Here is a 13061-nt window from a genome sequence, read left to right as displayed (position 1 = left end):
GTTCCTTCACTCCATGTACCTGGTTCCTTCAAGACTTCTGGAAAAATTTTCGTTGACCTCGGAGAATAATTAAAGAATTTCGGAATGTATTCTAAATTTCAAACTGGGTAAAACCCAATTGTTCTCGAAAATTTCTCCATTGGTAATAGGTCGATACAAAAGTATGTCCAACGGCCATTGCAAACTCGCCCGTAATATTCGCCCCATCAACGCGACGCATTATGTGCGTGTGTCAGTGTTCTCCTGTGTTTCAACGGAAAAAGATTAAAAAATCCCAAAGAAATCTCAGAAAAGTCTGTTCTAACCCCATGAATTTCCCATTGTTGATCTGAAAATCCAAAATACTGAGAGCTCTGATTGATTCGGGTCTACAACCTGGTGATCACCGATCGGACGAAAAAAATAGCGTCCCAATCAAAAACGGATGAACGCGTGCTGGGCCGAGTGTTGCCGAGTGCTCGCGTAAAAAACGTTTTTGTCTGCAGCGAATAAAAAGACTTGCAAGTAGTGCATAAATTTTTCTCGTACGGTGCATTCAATCCCTCAAAAAACATTATTTCCTCCCTCCCCGATCGCCCCTTGAATCACCAAGTTAACGGAAGAATTAAGGATTTTTCGAGAAGCTCGCGATGTGGAGTTAAGGCGTTGGACCATTTGTTGGACGAGAAATCAACAATTATTACAATATATTGATCCCGATGTTGGTCGTAGAGTTGTGCAAATGTAGTTTTCATGCTTATGAAGAGGAGAGAATACCGGGAGGCAAGTCGTGGATACCGAAGAAAGCTTCAAATACGTTTGAAGCTTTCGAGGTCGGATTCATGGAACTATGAACCTGGACTCGTTATCTTTTACTTTGTCACAAATAAGTTATTTGGTTGTTAATTTGAATAAGAAAAATTATCGTGGCAGTGCCGAGGAGATAACATTCGTAAGTATCCGTAATTTATTCTAATTAATATTTTTTCACGGAATAAATGAGACCTAGGGAACGGGGATGCCCTCAGGAGGGGCAAGCTGCTCCAATTTAGATGTCAATATCTCCAGATTGGCAGAGTGGAATGCAATTTTTTTTCAGTCATTCTTAATATTCTTACTCAAAGCTTAAAATGACATGTCATTTGAGAAAATCGGATCATTGAGCTTGATGATGTTGACCAGTTAAGATTTTCATAGTTGGGGGGCTGTGGCGGGACTCCGTAAACCGAAAGTAATTTCTCCATTCCAGTTGGTACGTTGGAAAGGTCTTGAGGCGAACAGACACTTGCTGCGCTGTTTGTTCTCTTACGTTGACTTTTCGGCGGGCGAACCTCCTAGCACAAGCTCCAAGGATTATTACCAAGTGCAACTTCTTAGACAAGAGTGCAACAATCTGCTGGGGAAACCACTGCTCATATCTAACCTCACTTACGCTGTTGATCATCCGCTGCATCAGCAGAAGGTAAGTTTTCGTCATTGTTTGTTTCTGTCTGTTTGTTGTGGGGAAACGAAGGAAATTTTTATGTTTTTAAGCAATGACTTTGTATATCTGAGGATTAAACTTTAATGTTGGGGATATTTAATCATTGATAACAAGGAAATTTGGGGGAATATCTTGCGTTGTGTATTTCTCCTCAGGTGAATTTTATTGACGACAATATAATTTTTATTGGTTATTAATCTGGGGGAGATGAAATACTACAAGGGAACGAACACATTTTAAAGATATTCAAGTGTTTGAATGACTTTTTCTCCAGTGAAATAAATTTCTATTGAGATTTTTCAAAATTGGAGGTGCCTGAAAAAAATAAATAAATACCTAGGGAAACGTTAAACAATGTTTTCAGACCCTAACGCCATCGCCAAAATTTTTTCCCCACCTGCGCCGAGTGTTGAACCTCACTCTGGTCCAGAACGTGGTTTTCGCCCTAACTCTCCGTCACTCGTCGTCCTCGGAGCTCCGCCAGCTGGCGCTCGAAGACCTCCGTAAGCAGTTGCCAGAGTTGATAAAAAACTACACAAACTCGGAGAACCCGAGCAAGCAGCAGGAGGAGGGTCTCCACGACTCGTCCCCTGAGGTCCTCCACCTGATTCTGTCTCAGGCGCTCGACCCAAAGAGTTCCCTAAACGTCGCTCCCGACTCCCTCCAGAAATTCTTGAAAAACCTACGTCGTGATTTTCCCCGGGAGGTCGTCCCAGTGGTGCTTGCACCACTCATCTATCCAGACGAGGGGGAAATCCCCCAGATCCACAACAACTTCGTAATGGCGGGCAGCCAAATGGACAACAATTCACTTGTAGAATTGATAATGGAGTTGGGCTATGGATTCACGGCGAGTGTTGATGAGTGTCGAGGAGCTCTGGCCAACCTGGGAATACGGGAGATGTCCCCATTGGTGGCAGCAAGGGTGCTGGCTCACATGGCACGCACCTGCACCGGTCTCGATGATGCTGGAGGCCTTCAGGCTTTCTGGGGAAATACCTCGAGCAACACAGACTCCAGCAAAGACAAATCCTCCGACAGCAGCAGACCTACCACCTGGAATATCGAGGTCTTCATTCAAACCCTGAAGGACATACAGTCCACCCTTTCGTGGAATGAAGTGATTGTGAAACTGGATCACGTGGAGTTTCATATAAAAGATCGGCAGGGGTTGAATCTTCTGATCACAGGTCTTCGTCTTGGTCTCCAACATGAGGGCTATCCCCTGGATGTCTTCCCAGTGGAGCTGTTCTACAGACACTGGGACAATGTGGAGGCTCAATTCTCCTTGATTCAGCAGATCTTGAAGAATCCCGATATATTCTGCTTTGCTGATTATGCTTATCATTCTGTGACTGTTGACGTTCTGAAGTCAGCACCTGAGGGGGACAGCAAGGAGGCTCAGACCTGGAGATCCTTGCATGTCGTTGAGCTACTCCTGCATATGGCTGAGAGGGGACTCTACGGTCCTGTTCAGGAGCTATTCAAATGGCCCATTCAAAATTGTCCTGATGTCCTCGTTCTCGCTCTACTTCAGATAAGCCCTCCACTGACGGCTCTCAGGCAAGAGCTCCTAGGCACCCTGATGCCAATCTTCCTGGGTAATCACCCCAATTCAGCGGTGATTCTTCATCATGCCTGGCACGTCAACAACACCAAGATCAAGACTATAATCATGCACTCGATGGCTGAGTGGTACTTTAGGGGGGATCACGACCAGACGAGGTTATCCAGGATTCTGGATGTGGCTCAGGATTTGAAAGCCCTCTCGACCCTCCTGAATGCCCAAACATTTTCCTTCGTCATCGATCTGGCATGTCTGGCGTCACGAAGGGAATACCTGAAGCTTGAGAAATGGTTGACTGATAAAATTCGTGATCATGGCGAGTGTTTTGTGGCGGCCACTGTCAAGTTCTTGCAGAGAAGGTGCCCACAGGTAACAGGGAACACCATAAAGGAAGATTCGAGCCTTCCAAAGGCTAGTCAACTGCCCCATGAAACCATAACAACGATTTTAGTGTGCCTCCAAAGTTGCGCAACCAACGTCTCCCCCGAATGTTCAGAAGCCATAATGACAATGGTCCAGAACTGCAGTCTAATGCTGCAAAAAGGCGCTATGAACAGGCCTCCACCACCTGGAGTCGGAGTCCTTCGTCACCCAGCTCTGGATCCCTTCAATACTCCGAAGTTAACGAACCCTCTGTTCTCATCGAAGCCAGTGGATACAATTGGCAACATAAGCTCCAGTCTGGCATCGATGGGTATAGCCCCATCATCGTCGTCGTTCAATCTTCCTGGAGCCCTTGGGCCCCTGGTCTCAGCGCCAGGCTCTCCATCCAGACTGATGGGCCCCTCACCCAATCAATTCCCAATGCTTCCGATATCCTCTCAGTTGCACTCTGGCCCAGTGGGCACACAGGGCCCAGCTGTCCTCTCAGGGGCCTCCACTATCGGTGCCCTAGCTCGTCTGGTGCCCCCTTCTGCCATCGAGAAGAATAGACTTATCGAGTCTATGTCCAGTCTTTTCCCAGATATGGGGCAAACCGTGTCCAAGGAGATTGAGGACGAGGCCAATAGCTACTTCCAGAGGATTTACAATCATCCACCACATCCTACGTTGTCCATCGATGAAGTCCTTGATATGCTTAAGAAGTTCCAAGAGACTGGTACGAAGCGAGAGCGTGAGGTATTCAGCTGCATGTTGAGAAACCTCTTCGAGGAGTACAGATTCTTCCCTCAGTATCCCGACAAAGAGTTGCACATAACAGCTGAATTATTCGGTGGGATCATTGAACGAGGCTTGGTGAGCACCTACATGACCCTCGGTTTGGCCTTACGGTTCGTTTTGGATGCCCTGAGGAAACCCGAGGGCAGCAAAATGTACTACTTCGGCGTGGCTGCACTGGATCGATTCAAGGGGAGACTCAAGGAGTACCAGACCTACTGCGAGCACGTCCGGGCAATCCAGCACTTCAACGAGTTCCCAGATCATCTGATCGAGTACATCGAGTACGGCCTTCAGGGGCAGGAGCCACCCCACAGACCCCAGGGCGCAGTTCTTCCGAAAAACTTGGCTGCCATCCTGGCCCCACCCACAACTACCTACAAGGCAATTGCAGCCACAACCGCCACAACGAGCGTCACTCAGGTCAAGTCCACGACGACTGCTACAACTTCGCTGTCAGCAAGACCCTCCATCGCCAATGCCACGAATATTGATACTCTGCTGGTTGCCACTGACAAGGAGGAGAAGATAACGACACCTCCAGAGACACTACAAGACAAGACAGCCTTCATCTTCAATAATCTTAGTCAGTTGAATCTTCAGCAGAAGTGTGACGAGATAAAGGAAATCGTTACCGAGGAGTACTGGCCTTGGATGGCACAGTATCTTGTCATGAAACGAGCTAGTATAGAGCTGAATTTTCATGCACTGTACTCCAACTTTTTGGATTGCCTGAAAGCTCCAGAGATCAACAAGATGGTCACCAGGGAGACCTTCAGGAACATCAAAGTGTTGCTGAGGAGTGACAAGGGAATTGCTAATTTCTCGGACCGTTCGTTGCTGAAGAATCTGGGACATTGGCTGGGAATGCTGACCCTGGGACGAAACAAACCGATTTTGCAAATTGATATCGACCTTAAGAGCCTCCTCGTTGAGGCGTATCACAAGGGCCAGCAGGAGCTCCTCTATGTTGTTCCATTCGTCGCTAAAGTTCTCGAGAGCTGTGCCAAAAGTCGAGTCTTCAGACCCCCCAATCCCTGGACAATGGCGATAATGAATGTCCTAGCTGAACTCCACCAGGAGCCCGATCTCAAGCTTAACTTGAAATTCGAGATCGAAGTTTTGTGCAAGAATTTGAGTATAGACGTTGCTGAGCTCAAGCCAGCGGTGTACCTGAAGGATCCTGAGAAGCTGAGAAATCTGGAATACCAATTGTCCCAACCGAATAAAAAATCAGAAGCTACGTCGAACCAGCAGGCACCCCAGTCGACCATGGAGGACCTGGTGGGGACAACAGCCCCAGGAAATATTATTCCACAGCCTCCACAGCCTGCCAACACCACTCCATCGTTGCCCATTGGCCCACCAGAGCCTCGCTTCAACTACATGGATATCAGTGTCACCAATATTTCCAGCATAGCTCAGCACATAACGGTCAACAATCAGCTATCCCTTTTCCAGGCTCATCCACATCTCAAGCAGTTTATTAGACCGGCTATTGAACGAGCCATTCAAGAATGGATTCATCCGGTGGTCGACCGCTCCATCAAGATAGCTCTCACCACAAGCGAACAAATTGTTCGGAAAGACTTTGCTCTCGACTCTGAAGAAGTCAGAATGCGCTCAGCAGCCAGGCACATGGTGAGAAACTTGACAGCTGGAATGACGATGATTACCTGTAGAGATCAGTTACTTGCATCCATCAGTACGAACCTGAAGAATGCTTTTTTGGCAGCAATGGTGGGTTCAACACCTCAGCAGAAGGAGGTAGCTGAGCAAGCAGCTAATGTCGTTGCAGCGGACAACATGGAACTGGCCTGTGCTTTCGTTCAGAAGACAGCTATCGAGAAGGCAATGCCAGAGATGGATAAGAGATTGCTGAACGAGATGGAGCTCAGGAAACTCGCTAGACAGGAAGGGAGGAGATACGTCGATCCTCTGGTCAAGTATCAAGCTGAGAGAATCCCGGAACAGATCAGACTGAAGACGGGGGGAGTCACTCCACAGCAGATGGCCGTCTACGAGGAGTTCGCCAGGAACATTCCAGGATTCCTGCCGCTCTCGGAAAGAGAAACTCAGGCCCTGTTTATACCCAAACCGATAAATGAACCGACAGTGCAGACTTCATTCCCGAATAATCCAGGAGTTGCTATTGCCACTCCTCAACAAGTGGCTGTCTACGCAGCTGTTAACAATGACGAGATTGGATCGATGCTGGAGAAACTCGCGGGTGAGGTGGAGCTGCTGATTGGTACCATGGGTCCAGCAGCACCACCACCTCAGCATGCAGCTCTACACAATCTTCTTGAGTCCATCATCCTCACGAGAAGGTCAAGGGACGCCGGGGCTGCAATGTCTCTACTGAAGAAGAGTGTTGAGGGACTTCTGGATGGCCCCACCATCTCCAGTGGTGTCATAGATACGGAGATCATCCTGAGGTATCGGGAGGTGCATCTTAGGATCCTCAAGTGCCTTCAGGATCAGAGGGCTTATGGGATGCAGTGGACAAACAAACATTCGACGAGGTTCTTGACCGAGTGCAGAGATGAATTCAGATACAATTTTGAAGCAGTCGACTGCCTAATACGATCCCACCTCGTCAACTTTGCCCAATTCGACATAGCCTTGGCCCAAACGATGGATGCAGGGAGTGTCATGGCGACGGCTTTTGCAATGCAGCTGGTACAGATGTACCTAATCGATGAGCGTCAGACAACCCACGTAACCGAGTCTGACCTGTACAATACGATCGAAATCCTAGTACGAATGACCCAGCACAGAGCACCACCAGAAGGTATCTCCCTCTTCAGATTAACGAGTCTCATCGAGGCCCTTCGAGCCAACCAGGATCTCGGGATCTTGGCGGATCGTCCGCCAGCTGGGCCAACAGCTCACATTCACTCCGGCATTCATCAAGTTCGAACCAGAGACTTCGATGATCCACCAGGTCTCATGGAGAAGACAGAGTATCTCCTGAGGGAGTGGGTTACGATGCATCATAGCCCAACTCATGCTCGTGATCCCACCAAGGCCTTCGGCATATTCGTCCACCAGATGAACATTCACGGGATCCTCAAGACCGACGATCTCATCACGAGATTCTTCAAGCTCAGCACTCAGATGTGTGTGGATCTGTGCTATCGAGCGCTTTCTGAGACTAATGCAGCGCCGTCAGTGATAAGAGCCAAATGTTTCCATACACTCGATGCCTTCGTTCGTCTCGTCGCTCTTCTTGTGAAGCACTCAGGGGATACCACCAACACACACACTAAGATCAATCTCCTTAACAAAGTCCTGGGCATCGTCGCTGGAGTTCTCCTTCAGGACCACGAGCTTCGAGGTAATGAGTTCCAGCAGCTGCCTTATCACAGAGTCTTTATCATGCTGTTCCTGGAGCTGTGCGCACCTGAGCCTGTCCTCGAGGCAGTGAATTTCCAGGTGTTGACAGCCTACTGTCACACTCTCCACATCCTGAGACCTGCCAAGGCACCGGGCTTCTGCTACGCTTGGCTGGAGTTGGTCTCCCACAGGGTCTTCATCGGACGTATGCTGGCGATAACACCCCAGCAGAAGGGTTGGGGCCCCTATGCCCAGTTGCTCATCGATCTGTTCAGATATCTCGCTCCCTACCTGAGGAACGCTGAGCTCGCTAAACCTGTGACTCTTCTCTATAAGGGTACATTGAGAGTTCTCCTGGTGCTGCTTCACGATTTTCCAGAGTTCCTCTGCGATTATCATTACGGATTCTGCGATGTCATTCCCCCGAACTGCATCCAGATGAGGAACCTCATACTCAGCGCTTTTCCCAGGAACATGAGACTGCCCGACCCATTCACACCCAATCTTAAGGTCGATATGCTGCAGGAGATTGCTCATGCACCCAGAGTGCTAACGAATTTTGCATCTATGATTCAGCCCCTGAGTTTCAAGAAGGAATTGGATTCTTATCTCAAGGCCAGGGCCCCTGTCACGTTCCTATCTGAGCTGAGGAGCAATCTCCAGGTGTCTCAGGAGCCTGGCATGAGATACAATATTCTGTTGATGAATGCTCTCGTCCTGTATGTGGGGACTCAGGCAATTGCCTTCATCAGGAACAAGGGACACACACCGAACATGTCCACCATTGCACATTCTGCGCATATGGATATTTTCCAGAATCTTGCTGTTGATTTGGATACCGAAGGGAGATATCTATTTTTAAATGCTATTGCCAATCAGCTCAGGTATCCTAATAGTCACACACATTACTTCAGTTGCACTCTCCTGTATTTGTTCGCTGAGGCCAATACTGAGGCTATCCAGGAGCAGATTACCAGGGTTCTGTTAGAGAGACTCATTGTGAATAGACCACATCCCTGGGGACTGCTTATTACTTTCATCGAACTCATCAAGAATAGGAACTACAAGTTCTGGGATCATGAGTTCGTTCATTGTGCACCAGAAATCGAAAAGTAAGTCTTCCATAATCCATAATCGAAATCCATAATTTATGAATTTATAAAAAACCTTTCAGAACAGAAATTGTTCTCAGAATGTCCTAAATCCGCTGATTTTTAATTGTTCAATCAACTTTTTCATTTTTTAGGCTATTCGAATCAGTGGCGAGATCCTGCATGGTGCAGAAACAAGTTCAGCCAACTCCAGAGCCAGAAATGCCCGAGTGATAAGAAATCTTTACATTAGTTATATATCCATTTATCTTTAATCAATTATTTTCTTTAATGTACAGTAAAATATCGTACATAATTAATTAATCACATGTAAAAAGAATTAATCATTAGGTGTACTATACTTTCTGAGGGGGAAATTTGAGATATATTCAATATTTTTTTTCCTCTGGTTTAATGATCCGATTCTATTTCTAAGGAATGATGAATCATAATAATACTATTAGGGTAACACCAGTTTATTATCATGATGATTAATTGGGTGATTAAGATAATGATACTATTGATATGTTAATATTTTAATAAAAATGTCTCTGTAAACTGTACAAAGGAGTTTGAAAATCGAAAGCATGGGCTGATGTACTACGAATTTGTGGTAGAATCGTGTCCTTGGAGGGAGTGGCGATTTATGAAAATTCTGAGTAAGCGAGGGGCTTTTCTATCGCAAATATATTTGAGTACAAAATATCACAAAATTATAGTTGACAATACTCATCTCCACGAAGATTATTCGTTACAGTGATGTATAAATGACAAAGACAATGGTGTTCAATAGAGTTTACATTGTTAGTTATAAAATATTATTTTTTCCTCTCTTACATTAGTTCCTGGAGAATATTCCATTATTGTATTTACCTAGCAATAAACTGCACAATTTACTAAGATTCGTTGATCGCAGATTCGTCGCAAGGTTTTTCCCGGAGGAGTCTTTTTTTATTTTATTATTGACATTTGGTTTATTTGAAACTTTTTGAAGTCTAGGGAAGACGACTAGACGACTATTTTGATGATTTTAAATACGAAGAAACAACAGTAAAACTTCCCTTGAATTCAAAGACGTTTGTTATAAACATTTGATTACTTCCTGATTAATAGTAGAGGTGTCAAACTGGAGAGATTATATCTGAATATTTAATAATGTTATTTCTCTCAATCAAGCATTCAAGTTATCCCTCGTTGCGTGATAAGAGTCTCGTTCGGTATCTGGGAATTTGGTCGGTAAATTTGGACTGTGAAGATTGCACTTAGCATGGTACTTGATCCCAGCCACGTCAACCTCATAATCCCCAGAGAGTACATACTCATTCGTCACCTCCTGGGTTCTTCCTCTGTCGTCCAGATTCTGAACAAATCCCAGACAAACTTGCGTTCTGAAGGTGTAGCCATAGCCGGTGGTAGTGGTCATGCCGCAGTACTTGCCGTTCCTGTAGATGGGCTCGCCCCCCCAGCACCAGGTGTCAAAGTCAGGGTCGTGGTCATTGAGGAGTAGCTGCACATACTTCCGAGTGACACCCTCCTCTCGCTGCCTGATCAGTGCATCACGACCGATGAAATCAATGTCTTTATCGAATTTAACACGCCAGGATCTTCCACACTCCAGGGGTGTCGTGAAGGTGTCCAGATCCTGGCCCCAGAAGGCGTAGAATTTCTCAACTCTCAGGCCTCGTGTTGCGTAATAACCCGCATGCTTTATTCCGTATTTGGCACCTGCTTCGACCAGTCTGGAGTAAATGTGGAGAGCGAACTCGTTTGGAATATAAAGAACGTATCCCAACTCCCCAGTATGCGTCAGGTTCATCGTCCTGACGCCGTTCGCTAGCCCCACGTCAAGCTCCTTGAACGTGAAGAAGGGAAAGCTCTTGGGGCTGAGGTCGTCGTCAGTGAGTTCAGTGAGGAGTGACCTTGTTGCCGGGCCCATGATGCAGATGGCAGTGTACGCTGACGTGACGTCTGAAAAGGTCACTGACCCGTCGGCTGGAAGATGACGACTGATCCAGTGCTTGCAACGAGTCTGCTGGATCGTTGGAGCAATCATCATGTAGTGATTGTGGGATATCCTGGCCAAACTGCAGTCGTTCTCGTAGCCTCCACGATGATTTTGCATACCAGTGTGAATGATACTCCCCACTGGTACGTCAACGTCGTTAGAGCAGAGGTACTGAAGAAGATTCACCACTTCCTCTCCGTTGGACCACAGGTCTAGCTTCGTGAAGGAGGAGTAGTCGCTGAGGCCTATGGTTTCTCTGCAGGCTGCGTACTCCTTGCCCACTGGGTCGAACCAGGGGGGCTTGCCGAAGGTGTTGGTGTGGGCTATTTTGTAGGTCTGTTGGCCATCAAATGGGTCCATGTTGTTCTCGTCTCGTTGGAACCAGGAGGGCCTCTCGTATCCCATCACCTGACCAAAGACACCTCCAGCCTCCTTGAGCTTCGAGTAGATCGGTGACATCCTGAGATTCCTCCCGGTCTTGAACTCCATGTGTGGGTACTGCAGGGCGTAGTGAGTGCTAGGAACCTCTCTCACTCGATCCCTGAGGAACTTTCGATTGTTGTGAAGGCCCAGGAAGCGGGACACGTCTATCTCGTACATGTCCAGGGACGTTGAGCCATTTATTATGAGCTCAGCTGTTGCACGGCCCACACCACCTGCTGCTGATACTCCTATCGTCTTCATTCCAGCGGCGACGTAATAATTCCGGATTTCGGGTGCCTCTCCAACGATCCACTTGCAATCAGGGGAAAAGGCCTCGGGGCAATTGCACAGCCTCTCTAGCTGGACGTCCCCTAGGGCTGGTACCCTATGGAGAATCTGCTCCAACAGCACATGGAAGTGGTCCCAGTCCTCCGGCAGGACTCTCTCCGCAATGTTCTCGGGTATTTTTCCGTCCTCGAAGGCGGGTTTGGCCATTGGCTCAAAACCTCCAGCTAGAATCCTCCCGCTGTTCTCACGGAAGTACACATAACCGTCCACGTCACGAATTACAGGAGTCATTGGATCCAGGCCAGGAACAGGCTTGGTGTGGAGGTAATAATGTTCCACTGGGTGGAGGGGTACTTTGACATGAGGTGCACTCAATTTTCCAACGTTCCTAGCCCAAAATCCTGCACAGTTGACGAAATGTTCGCAATTTACTCTTCCTCTGGCCGTTTCCACCCCCCGAGCTTTTCCATCTTTGGTGTCAACTCTGGTGATGCGACAATTTTCGAATACCTGGACCCCTTGTCTCTGCGCTTCCTTGATCAATGTCAAGCAGGTTTGGTAGGGGTCTGCGACTCCATCGGCGGGAATCCAAATTCCACCGACAAGATCCTCCACTTGAATTAGGGGACACAATTCCTGAGCCTCTTTGGGAGTTACTAGGTGACATTCTATGTCTCTGGAGCTGTTGGAGAGGAGACTTGATCATCTTGGGAGTTCGGGAAGTAGTCGGCAAGTTGGGGAGCTGAATGAACTCACATTCATTTATGAAAAAGAATGACAGAAATATCTGATAATTTCACTTACACAGACTGGGCCTTCATCCTCCTGAACGCCGTCATCCTGTCCCTCGTCCTAGCCAAGGACAGGCTTCCACACTGCTTCCAGCCAATGGGGAGACCCTTGCCCTCGAGCTCCTTATAAAGAGAAATACTGTCCTGAGTTAATTTAACTTGTGCCAGACTCGGTTTGAATGCCCCAACGAGACCAGATGCATGCCAAGTGGTACCCGCACCCATTCGTCCACTCTCCAGTATGATCGTCCGTGAACCCCATCCCATCACAGCCAGGTGATAAGCTACAGCTGCCCCCATGATTCCACCCCCACAGATCACCACTTGAGCATCTTCAGGAAGTGGAGGATCACTTGTTGATGTAATGGTTCTGCATTTGGCGGCGAATAGGGGACGAGGGGATTTGATGAATCCCCAGGGGAGGGAAAGCTTCTCCAGGCGAACAGACCTCCACATTTTGACAATTTATTTCAATACCTGGAGGCAATGTAATTCTGGCAGAGTGGAATGGTCATTGGAAACTGATTTGACGTGCTATTGTACGGGGAAAGTTTCTCCAACTCACCTTTGAGGTTAGTCATTACGTGTATCACATCAACGATAAATCATATCCCATACTTCGGACTTGATTATTGTCGCTGGATAAAGTGGACACTTGAAAGTAGAAAGCAATGGGGGGAAGGGAGAATTTGGAAAATTCACTGAGAGAAAATGCGACGAGGTTGGGGTGGTCTGTATGTACTCTAGGGTTTCGGTTAGAGGAACCATGTTGGAGCCCACACGTAACACTCATTGTCTTGTGCAGGTCAGGCATTATCAGAACTGTGAGAAAAATTTGAGGGAAAGAGGTAGATTTTTTCTGATGACCATCGCCAGGAAATGGACGAAAGCATTTTATCCTTTTAAAGAAATGAGGAAGGAAAAAAAATACTGAACC

The 13061-nt window shown here is 47.2% G+C and overlaps 2 protein-coding genes across 3 annotated transcripts; one reads left to right on the top strand and one right to left on the bottom strand.

The window, feature by feature from the left end:
- The first annotated feature begins 172 nt into the window (after nucleotides 1–172).
- Nucleotides 173–9519, top strand: Not1. Its single transcript, XM_064131546.1, has 4 exons — nucleotides 173–931; nucleotides 1229–1441; nucleotides 1827–8638; nucleotides 8773–9519. The coding sequence occupies exons 1-4, from the start codon at nucleotides 830–832 to the stop codon at nucleotides 8849–8851; spliced, it is 7206 nt and encodes a 2401-aa protein (XP_063987616.1). The 5' UTR covers nucleotides 173–829; the 3' UTR covers nucleotides 8852–9519.
- On the bottom strand, nucleotides 9288–12918 carry LOC135167896 (pyruvate dehydrogenase phosphatase regulatory subunit, mitochondrial). 2 transcript variants are annotated; one of them, XM_064131566.1, is made up of 3 exons: nucleotides 12690–12918; nucleotides 12138–12618; nucleotides 9288–12015 (listed from the first exon to the last, which is right to left on the bottom strand). In XM_064131566.1, the coding sequence occupies exons 2-3, from the start codon at nucleotides 12578–12580 to the stop codon at nucleotides 9789–9791; spliced, it is 2670 nt and encodes an 889-aa protein (XP_063987636.1). In that variant the 5' UTR covers nucleotides 12581–12618; nucleotides 12690–12918; the 3' UTR covers nucleotides 9288–9788. The 2 variants fall into 2 exon arrangements, with proteins under 2 accessions (XP_063987636.1, XP_063987637.1); XM_064131567.1 differs by having other exon boundaries at nucleotides 12138–12601.
- Between the last annotated feature and the right edge of the window lie 143 nt (nucleotides 12919–13061).

This window comes from Diachasmimorpha longicaudata, chromosome 12, assembly GCF_034640455.1.
Source record: "Diachasmimorpha longicaudata isolate KC_UGA_2023 chromosome 12, iyDiaLong2, whole genome shotgun sequence".
Classification (NCBI taxonomy): Eukaryota; Metazoa; Arthropoda; class Insecta; order Hymenoptera; family Braconidae; genus Diachasmimorpha; species Diachasmimorpha longicaudata.
This window is presented reverse-complemented; position numbering and strand designations above follow the sequence as displayed.

Coding starts and splice junctions, on each gene's coding strand:
- Not1 (XM_064131546.1), top strand. CDS start 830: ATGAACCTGGACTCGTTATCTTTTACTTTGTCACAAATAAGTTATTTG. Junction 1,442..1,826: donor ATCCGCTGCATCAGCAGAAG/GTAAGTTTTCGT, acceptor CAATGTTTTCAG/ACCCTAACGCCATCGCCAAA. Junction 8,639..8,772: donor TGTGCACCAGAAATCGAAAA/GTAAGTCTTCCA, acceptor TTCATTTTTTAG/GCTATTCGAATCAGTGGCGA.
- LOC135167896 (XM_064131566.1), bottom strand. CDS start 12,580: ATGTGGAGGTCTGTTCGCCTGGAGAAGCTTTCCCTCCCCTGGGGATTC. Junction 12,016..12,137: donor AGGATGAAGGCCCAGTCTGT/GTAAGTGAAATT, acceptor CCTCTCCAACAG/CTCCAGAGACATAGAATGTC.